Genomic DNA, 23,043 nt, shown 5'->3' with positions numbered 1-23,043 from the left:
ATGGAGTTGGACTTCTTGTGGTTGATTCTTGCACTTCTGGTGGGTGGCTGTCTTTGTATTAGGGTTTCTGAAGAGATTCAATGAGTGGTATTATGTTGGCAGGCTGGGGAAGACCAAGTACCCTCTCCCTCCTGGTGACATGGGGTGGCCTTATCTTGGGGGTCTCCCATCCTTCCTCAAAGCTTTCAAATCCAATGACCCAGATTCCTTCATCTTCAACCTTGTTTCCAAGTCTCTCTCTCTCTCTCTCTCTCTCTCTCTCTCTCTCCTACACAAATCTAATCGTTTTTTTTTTCCCCCTTTTCTTGTTTGAATTAATACAGATATGGAAGAACAGGCATCTACAAGACCTACATGTTTGGGAGCCCAAGTGTGATTGTCTGTATCCCAGAGACATGCCGAAAGGTTTTGACAGATGATGAACGATTCAAACTTGGTTACCCTAAAGCCACAACTATCCTTACAGGCAAGGACAGACCTACATTCAAATGGAAGCAAGCGAACGCACCATTGATTTTCAAAATTTATCATAAAAAAAAAAATGTTTTCTTGAGCTTTCATGTGCTTTGAAATTATTGCCCAAAGTTTTAAAACTCTCAATTAATTTAGGATATTAAACTTTCAATTTTTTGCAATGTTTTCCTGATCCGTGAAGATTTTCCGTTAAATCATGTCAAAATTTTCAAAATGCCATTATTTAATTGTTTTATATAAAAAAAAAATAAAAAAAAAAATTGCAAATATTCAGGCGTAGGTATTTTTGTAAATTTTGTTAAATCCTGACCAATGCAAAAATATTTGCAATTTTTCTTTTATTTTTTATAATAAAAAATGGGTATTTTGAAAATTTTTACATAATTTAACGAAAAATTCTAATGAAATGAGATATTGCAAAAAATTGAAAGTTCAATACTCTAAATTAATTAAGAGTTTTTGAACTTTAAAAGCTGTTTCAAAACGTGTAGAAGTTCAAGGAGGTTTTGTGAAATTTCTCCAATTTTTTATTAAGCTATGTTTTTAGGCTTAAAAATTAAATGTGGCATCTATCAAAACTAATTTTGACCTCACATTCATACTTTGAACCATCTGAATGAAAATTCTGGTTCCATCCCTCTTACAGGTAGAAGATCATTCCATGGTATTTCTAGTGCGGAGCACAAGCGCCTGCGCAAGCTAACCACATCGCCAATCAACGGTCACGAGGCGCTCGCCGGATATATATATTGACCTTATTGAGGGCATTGTGATTAACTCATTGGAGGAGTGGGCCGGCATGAAGCGGCCGATCGAGCTGCTGACGGAGTTGAGGAAGGTTGCCTTTAAGGTCATTACAAACATTTTCATCAGCACTCACAGTGAATCTGTTAGTTCGTCGGTGGAGAACTTGTATGGTGATCTAAACGCTGGAATAAAGTCTCAGGCCATCAATCTTCCTGGATTTGCATTCCATAGAGCACTCAAGGTAAAGACTAGTTAATTAAGAAAATAATAAAACAATGAAGGGTAACCGAAACTTTACTTAATCACTAAACTTTCATCATTTTGCGACCATTCTTTTAAAGTTCAAAAACATTCAATTTAGTGTATCAAACTTAAAAAAGTTTGCAATGTCACCACTTCTATTAGAGATTAAGGTTAAATGAGACTATAAATAGGTGAAATTACCTAATTTATACCTAAGTAAAATTTATAAAATTACAAAATAAAATCCTTCATGATCATGGATTTCTTGGATCAGGCAAGAAAGAAGTTGGTGAAGGTCTTTCAAACTATTCTAGACAAAAAGAGGGCAATGATCAAAGCCAATTCTGTCCAGACAACAGACGTGAAACAAGATATGATGGATTTACTTTTGGGAGTCAAAGATGAAGATGGAAGACAATTGGAAGATGAGGATATCATAGATCTTCTCATCGTCTTCATGTTAGCTGGTCATGAAAGCTCTGCCCATGGTGCATTGTGGGCAGTCATCTACCTATCACAAAATCCAGACTCGTTCAAAAAAGCCAAAGTACGTAACTGTGTACGTAGTTTTATCTGCTTAAAATTAAAAAATAAATAGTGATTTAACGAGCTTTTAAATTCATTGTTTAATTATCCCTAGTTGCCATTAATAAGATGACATTAAAAAGTTGCGCGCAAATGATTTAATTCCACTTTTCAGGAAGAGCAACAGGAGATCGTGAAGAGAAGACCACCTACACAGAAAGGACTCGATCTTACGGAGATTAGACAAATGGGATATCTTTATAAGGTATACGTGTGCATTGAAGAAGCACATGACAATATTGCCAAGGGCTCTTTTCTTTATCTTGTTCTTTTTTGGGCAGGCAATCCAAAAAGAAGAAATTATGTCCACACAAATCTAAATTATAAGTTATTTCAATGGTCAAAATTTTGTTTTATTACATTCATTTAAAAGTTTTAAATAATATGACAACATATTTACCATGCTGCCACAATATACACGTTTAAATTTGTGAAATCTAATCGTAACCATCAAATACATATTGATCATCTCCATTTCACTTAATCCTATTTCCTTAAATCATGGGGACTAAGAGAAATGGTGAACAACATAAAAAACCTTATTTCAAAACATGTCCTGTCTATATCTATATATATCTAACGAGTTGCATACTTTGGTAAATTAGGTGATTGATGAGACGTTGCGCAGAACTAGCATCTCATTTTCAGTATTTAGACAGGCGAAAGAGGATGTTAACCTCAGTGGTTGGTCATTCAATCCCTTAATATATATATATATATATATATATATATATATATACAAACTCTACCATCGATCCTCCCCTTCCATGGTTTCGATCTTAAGAGAAAATTATTCTTTGCAGGTTATCTGATTCCGAAAGGATGGAAAGTTTTGGTCTGGAACAGAGGGGTTCATATGGATCCTGAAAACTATTCCAACCCAAAAGACTTTGATCCTTCCAGATGGGATGTAAGTTGGATAGATATATATAAATATATATAGAAGAACGTGCATGCATCTATTTATATCTTCAGCTAGCTAGCACATTTTGCCTGCATGTACTGATACTTTATCTGCTTGAATTCTGTGTAGAATTATACACCCAAAGCTGGCAGCTTCCTTCCTTTTGGAGCAGGTAGTAGGTATTGCCCTGGAAGTGATCTAGCCAAGCTTGAGATCGCCATCTTCCTTCATCATTATCTCCTCAACTACAAGTGAGTTCCTAATTTCCTTATTCTTGCCACCAGCTTTAACAATTTTGCCAACATTTTTTTTTCTTCTACACGGTCTCACTATATACCGAATGAATAAGACTCCAGCTTCACTGATGAGTGTGGCTTTAAAAAATTGTCTGCACTCAAGAATATATGCTACCGACGCGGTCAAAACGCAAATGCGCTGTTTGAACAGGGTGCGAGTTCGTGACTAAGGAATTTAACTTTTTTTTCATTAACGGTGCAGTGTGGAGCGGCTGAATCCAGATTGCCCGGTGAAATGGTTACCAGTAGCAAGGCCTGTAGACATGTGCGTTGCAAGGATCATAAAAATAGCCTAATCATCATTTGCGGCTGCAGCAAGAAATTGCATGCATCCAATATCCGTACCCTCTACTTCTAGTTCCAGTTGAAAAAAAAGATACCCTACAAGGAAAGTGGGACAATATATTATATATATAATATTTGTATCCGTACGTTCTACCCATTAAGCCTTAGGACAATATATGTAATATTTGTATCCGTACGTTCTACCCATTAAGCCTTAGGACAATATATGTAATATTTGTCTCCGTACGTGCTACCCATTAAGCCTTGTACCCATTTTCTTTATTATTAAACAATTGTACTGTTTAAATTTAATTGAATAAAATATTGTATTGTGTATTCAGATCCTGTAATTAAATTTTAAAGATTTATTAATTACCTTTTCTTTTTTATTCACTACAGTTGGAGGAACTAGTTAGACCTATAAGTCCGTTGACCCACTACCCGACCATACCTATCACGATCCAAGTATGACACCTAACTAGCAACTGATTCTTCATTTGCCAGCTTATTTACTATTTAGTTGCCTACTCACGCCATGCATCAATTCCCGGTATTCTAAGAAAGGAACCTCTATGTAAATAACAATTTATTGTTAAGGGAGGAGGATTCCTTATAAATAAGTTGACATCTTAATTTATTGGGAAAATTTTACTTTAAACCTTTGAACTTTTTCAAATTTGACAAACTTCTCCCAAACTTTAAAATCTCTCAATTTCAACTTTCAATTGCTTTCAATTTGAATCATTCTGTCAAATTTAAAATGTTAAAAATGAGAAAATGACATTTATATCTCTAACTTTAAAAATAAAAAATAAAAAAAATTTACCCTTACTTTCAAATTTATATATATATGGCCGTTAGCCAAGACCCACACAAGTCTGACCTGAGACCTGCGTGGGTCTCAGCCAAAGACCCACCGTGGGTTTGCTACCCTACGGCTGGATTCAAATTGAGAGCAATTAAAAGGTCAGGAGTCCAAATTGAGAGATTTTAAAGTTTGGGAGAGTTTGTCAAATCGCGTAGAAGTTCAGAGATCTAAAGTAAAGTTTCCCCTAATTTGTATCTAGCCAGTGTGAGATAAACTTTTCTTACTATTCTCGGCTCCGTTTGTTTCGCCGTAATATGATTTAAGAAAAATGTTTTCCATATTTTTAGGTGTTTTGTGCGACGTAAAATAATAGTCAATGGAAAATATTTTCCCTTTGATCGAAAATTCTTCTTTAATTTTCGAAAAATTGTTTACGGTTTTGAAACCATTTTCCAACTTTGAACATCTCATTCTCAAATCAATGGACCCTGCCAGGACCCGCCTAGTACCCCACAAGAACTTGACCAGGACCTGCTCGGGGCTTGACCAAGAGCCCACTGGGACTTGCCCGGGACCCCATCGGGACCTGCCCAACACTTGATCGGAACCCGCTCGGGACCTGCCCAGGACTTGACCGAGACCTTGCCAGAATCCGACCGAACCCGCCTGGGAGTTGTCAGGACACACCCAAGACTTGACCAGGACCTACCCTAGACCTGCCCAGGGCTTAACCAGGTCCTGCCCGGGACCCTGCCGGGACTTGCCTGGGACCCGCTCGAGACTTGACCGAGACATGCCCAGGACCTGCCCAAAACTTGATCGAGACTCACTTAGGACCCGCCTGGGACTCATCGTAAAATATTTTCGACGGAAAACATTTTCCAGTATTTGGCATGTACGGAAAATGAGGCGGGTCCCCGATGTCAAAAAAATATTTTCAGCATAAAATATTTTCTTGGAAAACATTTTCAGCAGAAAACATTTTTCAATATTTGGTGTGTATGGAAAATCATATTAAACACTAAATTATTGTTTGTTAATTTGTATATTTTAATTAAACATAATTTTTAGTTTTATTTTTTAAATTACTGTATATTAGTATTTTATGTTGTGAATAAAAATTATATTTTATAGGTTAATATGATTAAATGAAAATATAAAAAATATTTGTAATTTTTCAATGCGTGCGCCAAACGCCGAAATTTGTTTTCATCGTAAAACATTTTCCTGTAAAATAACTTTTCTGAAAATATTTTACGACGGAAAATATTTTACGCCGAAACAAACGGAGCATTTTCCGTCCAAAATTTTGAATAATTGACTTGAATAAATAAATAAATCTTTTAGTTAAATGTACATGAAACTTTTTACATATAAAACATATTTGATAATTATTTGAAAGATCTATATTGATTTTTTCACCAAAAAGCAAGCCAAACTTTTTTTTTTTTTTTCCACGTTCTTAGAAATTACTAGATCTTTGCTTTGAACAAAGTGGGAAATTCACCAAAAATAAATGAAGGAAAAATGGATGTGAAACGGGAAGGGAAGGGATCTTAATTACATGAAGATGCAGAATTACAAAAGTGGGAGATAGATGGGGGAAGAAAAAAGGCAAATTTAACTTGGAGCCATCAACTTTGTAATTGTTGACAAGAACTGATCTTTTTTCTTTCCTTTTTTAATAAGTAAATTGTCTAGTGGAAATTAAGCAGGGATAATTGAGAAGAAGGCAACAACAAATAACATTAATCTTAATTAAGCAGCTGATCGAGAATGATCCGTTAGTCCAAGAAGCTTGCAGCAGCACATTCAAAGTCTAATTTAATGTGCAGCATCCTCCTCCTCACAGAATTTTGTGTATTCCTTTGGACCCAGCAAGGATTCTAGTTCTGATGGACTGCTTGGCTTCACCTTGATCATCCAACCTTCTTCATATGGGCTTGAATTGATCTTCATCACAATATGTGTCACCAAAAAAAAAAGGCTTAAAAAATTCGGCTTCATTCATTTAGTTTGTCTAGCTAGGAGATGGAGTAAAGAAGTGATCAGCAGCAACATAATCTTACTCTTGACTCTTGAGAACACACATATGAATGTAAAAATGTTAAATTGCACATCGATAAATGTGACGAAGGTGAGTAGTTAATATAACATAATTGGAATTAAACTTATAAACTTAAGCTTTTTGATTGAGTTGTGTGTGTTTCCAATATGTTATATTATGATCTCACAAGAAAACTTTTTAAATTGTCACTCTCTAGCAAGCAGTATCAAAACTAACAAGAACAGACTATTTTGAGTGGTGGTTCAATGGTCTTAAGAAAATCTTCAAAGTAGTTACATACACACTAAGGCATGGGTTCGAATCCCGTAATGAAAATTTTCATGTCTGATTAGTGTAAACCACTATGAGTCTCACTGATGTCCTTATAGGGTTGGGTCAAGTTATAGCTTAATCAAAATTGAGGGAGTGCCTGCGATTTCCACCGTATATGCTTCTCCTATGCGATTCCTAACAAGCAGGTACAACTATAGTTATACCCAAGTAAAATAGCCACTCTGGTCGCCTCCTTTTACTTTTTTTAATTAGACAAAATAAACACAAGCCTAATAAGAACAGTGCATATATATGGTGATTGATTTCTTTTGAAAGAGAAGCGGGAACAAATGTGTATCGCACGAGGAGTATAGCAATATGGTAAGGAACTTTTGCACATAAGGGGTTGTTTGCTAAACAACAACCCCCTTCCTAAACACTGTTCATTTCATTCCCCAAAAAAATTAACTTCAAAACATTCTCACTTTTATATCACATTATTCACTTTTTATATTACATCATTTACTTTTTTTTACTACCATTCAAATAAAATAATGTAAAAAATTATTACAAAACAAAATTTTTCCACTTTTCTATATCTATCATTATTTTTTTTATTTTTTTTATATTTTTTTTATTGTGAATAATGCTATGTAATATCATGTTGGTTGCCAAACGACACCTGAGTGTACGCTTGTGAGTATAATAATAGATATTATGTGTCTTCTAAGTAGAACCCTTCCCGGCCAAGATGCCATTCTCTTATGAATTATTCTTAAATGAAGGGAAAAAGTAAGTGGAAATGAGGGAAAGGATTACCAAGCCAGGTGATCCAGTGAGCTTAGAATTGACCTCAACAACCTCACCGGAGATTGGGGAATTCACATCACTGGTTGCTTTTACACTTTCCACGGCTCCAAAGCTGCCACCTTGTGAAACTTTGCCACCAGGTTCTGGCAGCTCCACAAACACTACTTCTCCAAGATGGTCCTGTAAAACATTAATTTGAACCTCCATTTCAATTTTAAATAACCATATTTTGTCTGCAATCATTTCAATTTGTCATCATCTAGTCAAGATATATATATATATATTCGACCTCTTTATTGAAAAATAAAAAATAAAAAATCATTTCGATTAGATTTTATTTGACTGTTCCCCAATGTAATTATGTTTCAATATCAACAAAATGTGAGAGCGAGAGTGGATTTAACAATTACTAGTAAGAAAATACTCGAGAAGAATAACTACACCTAAAGCTAGCATGGACTTCGGGTTAATAAGAGCAAAGATTAGAAAAACATGGGCTAAGAAGAATTAGACTTAAACTATGGCCTTCGGTCTAATTAGATGATAAAGGGATTTTAATAGCTCTATTCCTTATAATCTCAAAAAAATAAAATAATAAAAAATAAAAAATAAAAAATTCCTTAATTACCACATCACCATCTACTTTCTAGCAAGATTCATAACAAGTATTCTTTCAGTTTAATATATAAAATTATTGTGTCTTTAAACATGCGAGAAGTACATATTCTTTTAAAAATCCGTGTAAATTGTAATTTTCACACTTTTTACGTGTTAGGATAAACAGGACAGGAGGCAATTCTTCAAACCCGATTTAGAAGAAATTTATGTCCATAAGAAAAAAAAATCACCTGAGCATGATCAGTGATGCCAATAGTAGCCACTGCGCCTTCATGCTTCACCCACTCATGTGAAGATGCATACTTCAACCCATCCAAAACTACAAAATCCCACATAATATAAATCATATTAGACAAAGAAAAAGGTAGAATTGTGGCAAAAGAATGAAGCATTTGTGATGATGTTTGAAACAGAGGTGAAAGCAGAAGAAAGAAAGAAAAGTAGAAGGCAAAGAGTACCAGTAGAGAAGCAGCGGGAAAGAGAGAATGCAGGAGAGAGACGGGCTTTGGAGGCAGAAGAAATTCTGAGTGCATTGGCTGTGGAAGAAGCCCACACTCTCAAAGCCATGTTATCTTGTAGATTATCTGTCTTTCTGGTTCTCTCAAACGCAAAAGGCAAATAAAAAGGGATGAAGCCAGATTCTTCATTTATTTCCTCGTTTTATTATCTTGGATGAATGGTGGGAAACGAGAGCCTCATCCTAACACCAGACTACAAAGACCCACCCTTTCTAGTTTTTTATAATTAAAAATTTTACCATCCCCAACAAAATATAATCAAGAAACTTTTATTTACCGTGCCCGCATTAATTTGTAAGAATTTTTTTCCTGTTTTTCCTCTAGTTTAAGGACTAGTAATTTTTAACAAGACCCGTGAGTCAAACACAAAATTAACAAGTTGGAGTTTTGTATAATGGGTTTGGGTCAATTTGGATCGACCTGAATTAACTCATTTAATAAACAAATCAGAGTCAACTTGCTTAATTCATGGGTGATCCACATAACTTAAATTATATTTTATTTTTATTTTTACTATTAAAAAAAAAAAAACAGCCCTAAAAAGACAAATTTCATATAAATTCATTTGTCTATAAAATTTATTTTATAATTATTAAAAAAAATTTTTCTTTAAATTCAGATACAGATCGAAATCGTTGATGTTTAGGTCAGTACAACAAGACCTATTTTATTAAATGGGTTATATGAGTTGAGTCGGGTCAATCGCTTATTTAAATTAGTCGTGTTAGGCTTGAAAAACTTGACATGTTTAATTAAATTAGTCATGTTTAGGTTTGACCACTGAATCGATCTGACACAAACCCGATACCCCAACACAAATTATCCATTCCCAATTTACTAGATTCTTTGTGACAAGTACCGAAACAAAACAATTTTTTTACCATAAAATTAATTATCTCTATTTCAAGTGAAATGTATAAAGATCATATTCCTTATAATCTTCTTACAAATTGAGGTGGCCTTCTATAATTAGTAAAATGATTAAAAGTATATAGTCGATAAATCAGCTAGTAATTAAAATGAAGTAGGTGAATAAATATGAAAAAGAAAGGAGAGGAAGAAAATGCCATCGTGGCCCTATGTTGTTCTCATGTTGAACACAAACAAAAACACGAAAGAATTAAACTCGTGACAGACAGTCCTTGCATTGGTTTACACAAACTTCTTGTTTTGTCACTTTTCATGGTAGCTCCATTTTTTTGTAGTTTTGAGCCACACAAAAAGGACCACAACCAAACTTGTCGAAGCTCGAAATATTGGAATGATATTCCAAAAGGCATTTCTCTAAGGTTAGAGTTTTGGAATTAAAAAGGAGCTCAAGTGGAATATGTTATGTATCTTTATAGGAGTTGTGATGCTTTGATCCGAATATCAAAAAGTGAAAGAATTGGTTTGAAACTATGAGAAAAAGCAAAAGCACTCACCCTTTATATTTATTGTATGTGCCATAAAGTATGCCCTTTTTTCTTTTTTTTTCTGATAAAGCATAGTTCACTTGCTCGTGAGGGGGCGAACGAGCTGTCCAAGACCTATTCGAGTAAGTAAGTCTTTCATATAGGTTCTCTCACATTTATCGAAAATTCGAATTCATTACCTAAGCCCTAAGACCTAACAATTCAAAAAATCAAATTGCTAAGAATTTGAATTCATTGCCTAAGCCTCGAGGCCTATTGAAACATCCCAATTCTTCACTCATATTCCCTCTCGTTGACCTACAAAAAGGTCTCTTCTTTATCTTACCTACAAAAACAACTCTTCAATGCTGATTTTAAAAATCAAGTCGAGAAATGTTAGAGTAAGAATGTAAAAATGAGAGTGAATGTAACATTACTCTATAAATTGTAGATGAGAATCCCAACTTGTTCACACACTCACTTAGATTGGGCCGGATCGGACAACCAAGGCCCATTGATGACAAAGCAGGGCCTTTTATGATACGAACCGTAGTTTTTACTTTTTAGCATCAGGCAAAAAAAAAAAAAACAAAAAAAACTCTTTGTCGTTTTGAGGCAAGCAAAACGGCAGGACTAAGAAGAACCTGAGAGAGAGGAGGAGGACGACTCTGTCGGCAATTGTTCCTGGGGCCGGTACCGCCGAAGCCTGAAGAGCGGTGAATTAGTGACTGATTTGACTTGTGATTTTGATTGGTCTAATCGTACGGAATCATGGGAGAGATCGTAGCAGAGAGCGAGCCGAATGTCAGCGACACTGGAAGAAATGGAGAGGAACCGCACATGATGATGAAGAAGAAGAACGACCAAAATCATACGGTGGAAATCGTTCTCCGAACCGTAGGCCCCGCTCGCCCCTCTCGCCTCCGCGTCTCCTCTCCCATCAAAGTACGCCCCCTTCCTTTTCTATGTATATATATGTAAGGGTTTGGTTTCATTTTTTTTTTGGTATTTGCATGATTAAGAGAAATTAAATGCTTTCGTCAAAATTGATCAGGTGTGTGATTTGAGACAGCTGATTGCCGAGGATTGTAATCTACCGATTGAGAATTTGAGGCTTATTTTGCAAGGGAATGTGTTGCAAGACAATAGCGGAAATGGGGAGAATGTCTTCTTGAAACTCAAGGATGGTGGTATGGGTCTTTTTCGTGTTTTCTTCTTGTTTTCTTTTATTGTAAAAATTGTGTGGATTTTTTATCTTAAACCTGGATATATTGAACAAGACATGAGAATGTGCACATCTCATCACATTGTATTTGTATAGGCAACACGTTTGATGTTTAGATGGAATGAAAAAGTGAATATGCACACCTGCGCGAATGGTCACAATTGTGACTTCCTGAAATCATTTATGTAATCCAGTTCTACTTAGTACACACCAATGTGAATTTTCGTTGCATATGCACTACTTATCACAATTAGGGCTTCTTGAAATCATGTATTGTTAAATTATTAGTTATCCCAAAAGCTTAAACCGATAGAAAAAGGTAAATTTAATCACTTAAGCATTACTTTAGCACTCTCCCTCACGTGTGAGCTCGAACTCCCTTTTAATAGGTGAGGCTCAACACATGGAATATTTATTTATTTATTTTACATGTCCATAAAAGAGGGGAAGGGGAGATTCAAACTAGTGACCTACGCTTCATAAGGCGTGGTCCTCAGCCGATTGAGCTACCCCTTGGGGACCGTGGAATATTTAATTAAATAGGGGTAATTTGACGGAGTTAAAGTTCGATCCCATGAACTTTGGCTTTGATATCGTGTTAAATTACCAGTTATCCCAAAGCTTAAGCTTTTGGGATAATTGGTAATTTAACATGTATATAATCTAGTTCGACTTAATACACACCAATGTGAATTTTTGTTACATATGGGCGACTGATCATAATTGGGGCTTTTTGAAATCATTTATATACTCCAGTTTGACTTAGTACACACCAATGTGAATTTTCATTACATATGGCTGACTAGTCACAGTTGGGGCTTTCTGAAATCATTTAGATAATCCAGTTCAATACACACCAATGTGAATTTTCCTTACATATGGGTGAGTAGTCACAATTGTGGCTTCCAGTTTGACTTAGTACACACCAATGCGAATTTTCATTACATGTGTGCGACTGGTCACAATTGGGGTCTTCCTGAAATCATTTATATAATCCAGTTCAACTTAGTACACACCAATGTGAATTTTCATTATATATCCATGCAACTTCTTCAAGATTTAATTCAGGATAATGCAATTACAATTTGTTGGATATTAATCGAGAAATTGGTTGGTTTTCATAGAGTACCCTATAACCTACAGTTTTAAATTTTGAGCCTTTGTCACATGCATATCTTCTAGGACAATGAAACCAATTAAATTTTACTGAGCATTTAAGATATGAAATTTGTGTTGCCGCTATTCAATTCTCATTAATGGTAGAAATGCCACCATTTCTCTCAAAAAGATAACATAAAACTGCTGAGCCATTATCATCCATTCTAATCACAGAATTATAAGTTTTGGTGGATGAAAATTGATAATATTTGTTTGCTTGTAAAACAAATATTTGAAGATTTAGGGTTTCCAAATCCTAGGTCCACTTTAGTGTTAATTCCTATTGAGCTATGTTCATCACTGTGACATGGCTTGTAGGTTGTAAGGAGGAGTGAAATCATATGTTATCAATGATAGTTGAGAATCATTCTTACTTGGGTTCTGTGTAGTTCTCTGTTTTAGGGTCATTTCATGATTGGCTTTTGAAATGTGGCAACTTCTTTTTTCCTGCATTTTCAGATTCCTTGATTGTTGCTGTTAAACCTAAGCCACCAGTTAAACATCTTCGCAATGAATTTGATGATGACGACGAGGAAGAAGACCTGGTACAACTAAATCATTTTTACGTTTAAACTGAACTTAATTATACCAATTTTATATACAATGTTTCTGAGTTTTTCTTATTTTCCCATCTTTTTGCATTTACAGAAGTTTCAGCTCCCACAATCCTCAAGCCGGTGGAAAAGGAGGCTTTACTCATTTCTACATGATAAGTTGAAGCTTCCTGGTAATCATCTAGTTGAATTACAGCTACCCTTCAAAATAAAATATGTTCTGATAGAGTTTCCTCTTTTGTCTTTCATGATAGATATCCTTTTGATGGCAATTTTCTCTCTCAGTCTAAAGGCATGGGCTGTTATTGTCTTGTGGTTTATCTTGGCACCTGTTGCCCATAGATTGGATCTTGGACCTCTATTTGTAAGTTCGCTTCTTTCAGTTGGTTCCGGTTGTTTGTAAGTGCGTAGTATGTCTGATTTGTTTGGCATATAACCATCTTTTTACTTTTTCTGACATTTTTTGAAGTTTAACTTGAGTAGAGAAAGCTTATCTTGAGTTCATTTAGTGAAAAGAAGAAGAGAATAAACTAATAAGTTCCTTTTCTTCTGTGTAAATCTTTTTTTTTTTTTTCCTGGTTAATAAATAGAAGTTATTTAAAGCACTAAGGTCACAACCCTAGCACATTCCATGGAAATCAATTTCTGGCAGAGAAAGTAAAAAGATGGCTAAATAAAATAAACAAAAGATCTCCGAAAGAAACTCTTTAAATAAAGAGTTTATATTTAGTACAGTGAACTTTTTCCCTTGAAGATCTCTGAAAAAAACTCTTTATATTTGATTTCTTTTTTCAACCTAACATGTGTGTTTTGTGCACATGGCTTTTGCTGTATAGCTAAATTCACACCATCTCGTCCATAGTATGTGATATGACGTCTACATAATTGAGTCTAAAGAGCTTGCCACATTGGTCTCAACGGTGTTTTTAGAATGAAAGAAATAGGTAGCTAGGCACATATCAGCAATCAAGGGCAGATGATACTGAGAACACTGATGACCTAAACTAGGGCATTGATGTGTACCTCTCAAATCAGTGGAATGACAGATTCTTATTTTCCTTTTTTTTTTTTTTTTTTGGCTATGCGTTCAGATACTTGGAACAGGCTTTGTTATCATCATCTTGAATCTTGGACAGAGGCAACCGGGTGACTTAAGGTGTTTACTCTTTATATGAAAATTTGTGTGCTCTCAATTTGATAATTTGTGGTAATAGTGGAATTTAAACCATAAAGTAATGTTAATACTTTTTTTTTTTTTTTTGAATTATATTCACCATAACTTTCAAGAATGATGTAAATAAAGTATGCTTATGTACTCAAAAGGATATCAAAATGGTGAAATGGCATTTGATCACTTCTAAAGTCATTGCATGCTGATAATGGGGGACGTAAGAAGTTCCTCGTGGTGTTTGTTCTAAAGCATTGTCCAATTTTATGGAGACTTTGGTCCATTTGTACGTCTGTTTGTTCTAAAGCATTGTCCAATTTTTTGGAGTCTTTGGTCCATTTGTACATCCGCAGGGTGTTTTTTGATGTCCACAATGTGTGTTTTTGTGTACATGAATAAATTTATGAGTTTGTGTACACGAATTAAATTCTTTTTATCATCATTTTACCTTTATGAATATTCAGAACTTTTCCAAGCACAAAAGTGAGCATCTTGTTGAACATCACCATCACTCATTTAATAATTCAAGAACTTCTCGTTGGTCTTATAGTTATTAAATATTTCAAAAATATCTTATTTTTTGTTGGTTTAATATTTGCATATTTGCAGTGCATATTCTATCTTTAATGAAGAATTCAGAGAGCTTCCTGGGACACTTAATGCCGATCGTCTTGATAGAGACATACGAACAGGTCAATTTTGAACCTTTCAAACATCACATATGATCATCCAAATGTAATAAGGTCATGTTGTAGTAATATGAATCAATGAAACTGCACAGAAGTTTTGACTTTAAACTAACAAATTTGCAAATTTGAATATATTGTAAAGTTTTCGCTTCCTTTTTTTGTCGTTCTCCTCGTCAACTATTAGCAGCAGTACTGAGATTCTTTTGTATAGAATTGTCCGAGGATGCTTGTTAAAGATGAATGTAACCTTGTGTGTGATTCGAGTAATTGAACATGAATTTTGGCATACCATTCCTGCAGCTAAAATTGAGTTAATACGAAAAACATGTTTTGGCTCGTTCAAACCTCTCAGAAGAATGTCTTCGAGAGCTTGAAGGCATCCGAATGCCATGACATAGGGTTCAAAGCTTGACCACAATCTTCCCTTTTGTACTGTTAGTCTATCCTTGTAGGCATCCGAATGTGTTGACTAGGATTCAAAGCTTGACTGGAATCTTCCATTTTTTGATTGTTATGGCTGTTTGAAAAAAAAAAAAAAATCTGCACATTGTGAAGCATCGGCTTAAAACTTTCTGGAGATGATAAAAGAAACTACTTTACACTTTTCTTTTTGTGCTCTCTTTCTGTCAACCCTTCCCCCTCCCCCGCTTTGAATCATTTAATCTAAATTGCATATGCAATATTCTTGCATCTACTTCCTTTCAAACTATGTTCTTTTTTCGGGGTGCTCCTGCCAACTCCCCGTAAGGAGATATATAAGACCATGAAACTGTTTTCCATCTTGCTTTCTGGGAAATTGGGATTTACTGAAATCAAGACATGGAAAGAGGCAAATCTAGGGAAAGCCATTTCATTAATATCAGCATTTAGAGAGCCTTCAAATCTTTCACTGGTATCTCACCCATAAACGAAATAATCAAGCCCACGAAGTTGCCTTTTGAATAATAGTGCATGTTTACGTATATGTAAAAGGCTATTTTGTACTTTTCCCTTGCATGGTTCAGAGGAAAGATGCAAGGATAAGAAAACAAATATTTCACTTTCTTTGGCAGTCCTCCGACTGAGTCTTTCCAGGGTGTTCCAATATTTTTTTTTCTTTTCTAATTAAAAAGGCAGTCGAAGGAGATCAATTGTGGTTATTTTACCAGGTCGTGATTATAGTAGCACTAACTCGTTGGAAGCCGCATAGGGGGGCCTAAACAATGGGAACCACAGATGTTCTCTCAAGTCTCGACTGAGCTATAGCCTGATTTAGCCCTATCAGTGCATTAATGGAAACCAAGATGATTTACACTAATCAAGCATGGAGATTCTCATTGTGAGATTTGAACCCATGCTCTAGTGTGTAAATAAATGATCCAGGATGTTTCACTGATATGAAGGTTAGACTCCTTCTGATGATACCTGCCCTTGCAACCACATACATAAAGTTGCCCACAAAAGTTTTGCCGGCAAACAATTTTGAGCCTCTTCTAGTTCTAGAATCCGGTAGAACTAACGATGCACAAATGGAAAATTTGACTTACAAAGAGAGGAACAAAAAAGAAGAAGGACAAATTGCTAACTAGGGCTGGGTATCGGTCATATTGGTCCGGTTAATAGGCTTACCGATTACCGACCGATAAGCTATCGGTTAATCAAATCCTAACCTTACAATGTTACCGAAAATTATCGGTCATATCGGTAATCGGTTAAACTGGTTGGTTAAATCGGTTTTTTGTGAGCTTTTTATTGGGCTTTTAACTGGTTTCTAATTGGGCCAAAAATTAATTGTTTTGGAGGCTCAAATGCATTTTGTTGAGCTAAAGCCTAAAATAGCTTATTAAAATTAGTTATTTTGGGAGCCCAAATATATATATATATATTTGGCTAAAATAGCTTATTGTAGCTTCTTCTTTTTTTTATTGATCCACTACAATATAAAATAAAAATCAAATGAATAAACTGCCAAATGGCCAAAATGCATGTAATGCTTTAAGAGACCTTTTTTTTATTATTATTAAAAATTAAAAAAACTTATCGGTCATATCGGTTTTTCGATAATAAATTATTAACCAACCGATAAGCTTATCGGTATAAAATTTTTAACCAATTACCGACCGATAACTATCGGTTCAGTTAAATTCGGTAATTGATAGGTAACTGGTTAATCTGCCCACCTCTATTGCTAACACACTAAACATAAGACCAAGCTTTGATCCTGCCTATCGATTTCATCATATGACAGAGGGCAGTGGGAACAGGCAAGTCAGGTCTCTTTCCATCTGATGAAGACAAGAGCTCTTGGATGGTTCAAAAATTGTATGTTAGTTCCCATGGTCGGTTACCAATCCAACAGGGCAGTAAGGTCTTGGGTTCTATTAATAGATGTAGGTTCGGATCATATAGAAACGTTGGTAGTCAATCTTAATTCGAATCATTTAATTAAATGGGTTAGATCTCTCAACTTCAACCGACTAATTTCATATTGAGTTGATGTTGGATTGCAAAGCGTGTGAAAAATTGCTCATCCTACTATATTTAATTCCATGCAATCTAGCCCTTTGTGTTTGTGGCCTGCAAATTGGGCCTCGATTCTCGTAAGGTCTGGAAGTCACAAGTGAAAGAGACCCTCCCTCTATCTCTCTGGTCACCCAAAACTCAACATGCAAAATCACAATGTAATTTGGACGGTCAGTTAGGTGACAACACTTTTTTTTTTTTTTCCTTTTTGGTAGAGGGAGGTAGACGGGACTTTTAGTTTTGACAATATGACAAGATATAGTTTGAATTATAACCCAAAAAGGACAGGCAAGGAAAAACTTGAAATCTCCTTTTTGTAGTTGAGGAGGTTTAAATGGAAAAAGGATTAGCAATTATTCGTCCAAATTACTAATAATTCGTACAAATAATATGAGAATTTTTAGATAAAACCTACTTGTTTAGATAGGCGGTCGAACTAATCAAATTTATTTAAACAAGTAAATTTCATATACAGTCTTTCACGTTATTTGTCTAAACTGCTAAGAATTCGAACAAATAATTACAGGAAATCTCAACCAGTTTGAATCACATTTTCAACAAAGACTAGTTGTGAGGTTGTGATAAATAGACAAATAATTCAAACCCATTTAAATCAGGATAATCCCCGGTATATTCATTTAAAAGTCTCTCACTTTCTATAAGTCCAATTGGTGACTGACGACTATGGAGCCAAATCAGTCCCTACTTTTGATTACTGCACATGTACGACCACAATTCTACTTTACTTTTTTAGACACTCCCATTATTTGAAGGATAGTGTAAGCTTCCACCACTTATCTATATTTTAGAGGTTAAAGGGAGGTCCATTTTGTGTTTCAAATTTACAAAAAACTATTAATAGTAAGTGCGGTTACGATTACAGTTACTACAGCTTTTATTATACGTTTGTATGATAATTATTATATCAGTTATTAAAATGTAGACTATCACGCAACATTTATAACATCTAAAAATTAACATGACACTTATCACATCAACCACTAAAATATTAACGATCAGGTGACACTCGTGTCGGTAATACCCCGAACATTTTCCTAACAATAGATTGTGATAACTTGGGGGAAGTATTTAATGGCAGGCGTCCATGTTTTGTCTCTTACAAATCACAATCACACATTTATAGGGTCCATGACTTGAGGAGACATCGTATTTGAACCATCATCCTAATTAATGTGTAGGTCATCAACCTATAGAGAAATTCATCTCCCCTGCCCTCAGTTAAGCGTGTCATCCGGTTTGTGACAGGAACTTTAAAAAATAAAAAAATAAAAAATAAAAATTGTCACACACCCAATATTGCACAAATAGTATGAAAATAAATATATATAAATCCTAAGCTCACCTTCTAAAGAGTGTTTGAATCTCCAAATTCATCCGTTCGACTTTTGCAATGAAAATTCTTATATTTGATTAATGTAAATTTTTTTAAGTTTCATTAATATTATAATAAAGCTAGATCAAGTTATGGCTCAACGTACCCGACTTAAAAGCGCTCTTATGGTTATCACTGTCTATGCATCTCTTGTCATTAGTTTTCAACAGACACCCAGATAAAATAGCCACTTTGGTTGCCCCTCCTACCTCTTTTAATTAAAAAAGAAAAAAAAAATGTATAACCTAGTTCACTTGATTGAATGCATCCTTCTCTTTTTTTTTTTTTCTTTTTTTCTTACTAAAATAAGTAAGAGATATCTCAAAAACGTAAACTTCAAGCTGACCTCAAAAGAAAAAGAAAAAAAAAAAAAAAGTATATATATAAATTGACAAGTGACAATGCCACATATTTGAAAAATCTTAGAGATTACGTTTTCCAATTAATTACCACCTTCACCACTAATCTCCTTCAAAAATTAAATAAAAAAATGGGATTATCGTTTATATTGCTGGTGGTTGCACTGCCAATCCTTGACGGCACGTTACACGTAATTAACATGAGAAAAGTCAACCACGTGGCAGCAGCCACCAATGCTCTTCTTCTTTCTCTCATTTTTGCACCATACCCCATGTTTACCTAATCACTCTCACAATTCAATTTGCATGTTGCATTATTATATATATTCATTGCACAGTTTACCACCCCTTTTAAAATTTAGAATTCGATTTGATTTGCGGTTTTAAATCTTGTGATTTAAAATATTATGTTTTGAAAACTCGATTTTTAAAATTTCATTTAATTGGTAGGTGATATAAACTTTGAGTAGTACTTACTCTTGAAAATCGGCTTACAAGAAAAGGGTGCCCAAGAGCTTATATACACATAGTCAAGATTAAACTTAACTCATGTGAAACATTAGAATCGTATACCACCACGCTTCCGTGGCCGACAACAAAATCGCAATCTAACATTTAAAATTGTAATTTAACATTTAAATTTGTGCGTACACTTTGCATGTGATGTGCATCGTAGATTTTTCTACGTTCTAAAATCATAGGGCAAACAGACTCTTAAAAGTATTAGTTGAGTCTTTCTTCCATTAATTATTAAGAAAATGCATTCAACTCAATCTATTAAACTATCATTAATTCTTAAAGTATATGATTCTTACATGCAACTTAATCCTATTAAAATTACATGTCAATTCAATTTCATGTCGTAATTCCATGCATGAAAGATTGATTAGGAACTACATTTAGTTAATTAATTGTATGGAGTAGATCAAATTATTTGTTTTTTTTTTTTATCATTTTTATTTTATTTTTAAATGTTGAAAACAACTAGATAGCTTAATCTGGATTCTGGCCTATTGGTACCATCAAATATATATATATATATTGCGGGCATGCCTTACAAGAAAAAATAAATTAATCTCTAGCATGACAAAGTTGTACCACACGGGTAAGAGCAACACTTGATGATGCACACAAGGCCAAACATCATGTTAAAAAACAAACCAAATATTGGAGGTGGTGCCTCCCCAAGCGAGAGCCCTTGGCCCCTTAATTACATTAAATAAATGTCTCACCCACTACTCATAAAAAAAAGTGCGGGTGCTTCGATTAGAATTAACGACAGATTATCACGTATGTAACACAGATGTCACATGCTCTGTTGATCTTATTAAAATATACGTATGAAAATATCATGCTACAAGAATATAAGTCAGTTTAATATGGCATTATAGTTTGGCATTCCTAAGTAATTAAACAATGGCCTTTGGAATTGGTCTAATGGTATAAAATATCAAATGAGAGCTCTCAATTGACGGTTGGAGATCGAGAAGTCAAGAATTCAACACTCAATTAATGCTAATTACATGTCAACACAAATAAATCTAATTTAGAGGATTATGACATGTGAAGCTCATGAGAAAAATCATGTCTACATATATGTGGAATCCATCAAATTGTGACTACAAAACATTTACTTTGACAATTATTTTGTCAAACATAGATTCATTGGTGGCGCGTGAAGGTCTTGAATCTAATTTTTATATTTATAATCAAGAAATTTTGAATTTTGTACCAAATTACTATAAAAAATAATAATAATAATAAAATAAAAAAACTTTGTCAATCAAGACATGAAATGTATTAAATTATCAGTTATCTCAAGAGTTTAAGCTGATAGGAAGAGGTAAATTTAATCACTTAATTATTATTTTAACATTAACATTCTCCCTCACATGTGGGCTCAAACTCCCTTTTTTAATAGGTGAGGTCTAACACGTGAAATATTTAATTTAAATGGAAATGAATTAACATACCTTTAACTCTAAAAAGCCTCTTAGGTTCAATCCTAAGACCTTTAACTCTGATATCATGTTAAATTACCAGTTACCCCAAAAGCAATACCATGTTAAATTATTACTTATGATCTGTTTGAGATTGCGTTTGAAGCCTAAAAGTGCTTTTAACACTTATAAAGCTCATTTAAAGAAAAAAGTACTCGTTTGGTAAATAAATTTAAAAATACTTTTAAAGATCCAAAAAGTCTAAAAATGACTAAAAAACACTTTTAGCAAAAACTTAAAAATAAAACTTTTGTTCGAAAGCTCTGTTTGACTTAAAAGCTCTATTTCTCAAATGTAATCCCAAACAGGATTTGATTCCAAAAATTTAAGCCAATAAAAATATGTAAATTTAATAACTTAATCATTACTTTAATAAAAATTGAATAGGTTTTCTCTCTGTCAATCCCTCTCCTTGCGTGTATTTTTTCTTTAAAAAAAGAACTATTTGTTGATGCTTGTTGACTACAAGAATGGACAAAAGTGACACTAAAAAATGACAATAGGTATCTCACTAGCGTCCATAACCTTTCAAAGATACCGCCAATAATATTATGACCACAAGTGGACAATTGTCCCTGAAAAATAATAAATCCTGTTAGCCTACACCAGCCTACCTGACTATGACACCTTTTGTTGATTCCTTTTCAATTTTCTATTTCATCTTTTTCTTTCATTTTATCTTTGTTTTCAAACTATAACTTTTATCAAAGTTACAAGCTCATGTCCCTTTCTTATTATACAAACTACCCTTTATGTATCTTAATGTACCAATAAATCTATACCACACATCCTATGAAAATGGATCATATCCTCTCTATTTCAAGTAAAATTGGAGGAGCCTCTAAGGCCCAGCTACTCAATTGCCTGCTTACACTAAACAATCATCTTCAATATTTTTGGGAGGAAATCTTCACTTCAATAACAAACTACTGATAAAGAGTTTCTAAAACTCTAAAGAATAATGGCAGGATGGATATATTTATAAAAAGAGGAATTGCCTCCTTACCTAGTACACATGCATTATGCATATGCACAAAAATATACTTACCCATTTTTATCTAGCATTCCTCCCTCATAGAGAATGAGAGAGAGGCTTATTAACTTGGGTGTTGGACTATCCACGATCCTCCAAGACTGGCGGTCTTTTGAAGACCTCCTTAAGGAGGAGTTCCGTCCTCAACCCGACCATCCGCAAATCTGCTTGCATCTAAAGATGTATATAGTGCTATAGAATTTAAAAATTTTAAATGATATGACAACATATTCATAATTAGATATATAAAATTTAATATGAACCATGAAGTGTGAAATGGTTCCTCAAAAGATCATATTCCATATAAAATTGAAAGATTAAGAGGATATTGCAAATTTATTTGTAATTCCTTTCCCTATATTTAATATTTGTGAATTTAAGAATAGCCATCTCATAGGCAGTCCAATCTTTTTCAAAAGAACACAAAGTGTTGAAAGTTCAAACCCTCTTTAAAAGAAAAATATAATTATTTCTAGATATTAAGGAGAAATTTTGTATACACAATTAAGTACGAAACTTGGAGGGTTTTGGGGGATGAAGTTTTCTTCTAAATTGGGTCAAATGAATTTTTTTTTCAACTTAGTCTATAAAAAGACATTTGTTTCTTATTTATTTTTTTTATTTTTTATTTTTGACATGTCGGCACAAAAAAAGGAGGGAGATTCGAACTAGTGACCTTGGTTTCATTAGGCGTGATCCTAACTGATTGAGCTACCTCTTAAGGACTATGTTCCTTATTTTTAATAACAAGTGAGATGTTCATGACTTTTATTTATTATAACTTTATACTTACTATTAAAAAAATATGTGCATGTCACATGTTCAAATGACACATATCATTTGTATAAATTGGGTTAAAGGAACCAGTTTAGTGATAAACTCTGTTCATTTTGGAGTCTTGACTGCCTGATAATAATAATAATAATAATAATAAAAAATTAATTCCATCCCTATACACAA

The 23,043-nt window shown here is 34.1% G+C and overlaps 2 protein-coding genes and 1 pseudogene across 2 annotated transcripts; 2 read left to right on the top strand and 1 right to left on the bottom strand.

The window, feature by feature from the left end:
• LOC132176216 (ent-kaurenoic acid oxidase 2-like) lies at window positions 1-3,614 on the top strand (annotated as a pseudogene).
• A 2,258-nt stretch (window positions 3,615-5,872) lies between these two features.
• On the bottom strand, window positions 5,873-8,727 carry LOC132174968 (glycine cleavage system H protein, mitochondrial). Its single transcript, XM_059586747.1, has 4 exons — window positions 8,549-8,727; window positions 8,321-8,409; window positions 7,482-7,652; window positions 5,873-6,295 (listed from the first exon to the last, which is right to left on the bottom strand). The coding sequence occupies exons 1-4, from the start codon at window positions 8,655-8,657 to the stop codon at window positions 6,167-6,169; spliced, it is 498 nt and encodes a 165-aa protein (XP_059442730.1). The 5' UTR covers window positions 8,658-8,727; the 3' UTR covers window positions 5,873-6,166.
• A 1,863-nt stretch (window positions 8,728-10,590) lies between these two features.
• On the top strand, window positions 10,591-14,958 carry LOC132175421 (uncharacterized). The gene is made up of 7 exons (XM_059587369.1): window positions 10,591-10,947; window positions 11,057-11,192; window positions 12,845-12,930; window positions 13,034-13,112; window positions 13,194-13,303; window positions 14,031-14,095; window positions 14,717-14,958. Exons 1-7 carry the CDS (start codon window positions 10,774-10,776, stop codon window positions 14,808-14,810), a joined length of 744 nt encoding a protein of 247 aa, XP_059443352.1. The 5' UTR covers window positions 10,591-10,773; the 3' UTR covers window positions 14,811-14,958.
• Window positions 14,959-23,043: the final 8,085 nt, after the last annotated feature.

Source organism: Corylus avellana, chromosome ca3 (assembly GCF_901000735.1).
Source record: "Corylus avellana chromosome ca3, CavTom2PMs-1.0".
In the NCBI taxonomy this organism is placed as follows: domain Eukaryota; kingdom Viridiplantae; phylum Streptophyta; class Magnoliopsida; order Fagales; family Betulaceae; genus Corylus; species Corylus avellana.
This window is presented reverse-complemented; position numbering and strand designations above follow the sequence as displayed.

What these genes read in the sequence shown, in the direction of transcription:
- LOC132174968 (XM_059586747.1), bottom strand. Translation starts at nt 8,657, where the DNA reads ATGGCTTTGAGAGTGTGGGCTTCTTCCACAGCCAATGCACTCAGAATT. An exon ending in TTCCCGCTGCTTCTCTACTG is followed by an intron (nt 8,410 to 8,548) that starts GTACTCTTTGCC and finishes GGGATTTTGTAG; the next exon opens with TTTTGGATGGGTTGAAGTAT. An exon ending in TCACTGGATCACCTGGCTTG is followed by an intron (nt 6,296 to 7,481) that starts GTAATCCTTTCC and finishes ATTGTGATGAAG; the next exon opens with ATCAATTCAAGCCCATATGA.
- LOC132175421 (XM_059587369.1), top strand. Translation starts at nt 10,774, where the DNA reads ATGGGAGAGATCGTAGCAGAGAGCGAGCCGAATGTCAGCGACACTGGA. An exon ending in TGATAAGTTGAAGCTTCCTG is followed by an intron (nt 13,113 to 13,193) that starts GTAATCATCTAG and finishes CTTTCATGATAG; the next exon opens with ATATCCTTTTGATGGCAATT. An exon ending in AGGCAACCGGGTGACTTAAG is followed by an intron (nt 14,096 to 14,716) that starts GTGTTTACTCTT and finishes GCATATTTGCAG; the next exon opens with TGCATATTCTATCTTTAATG.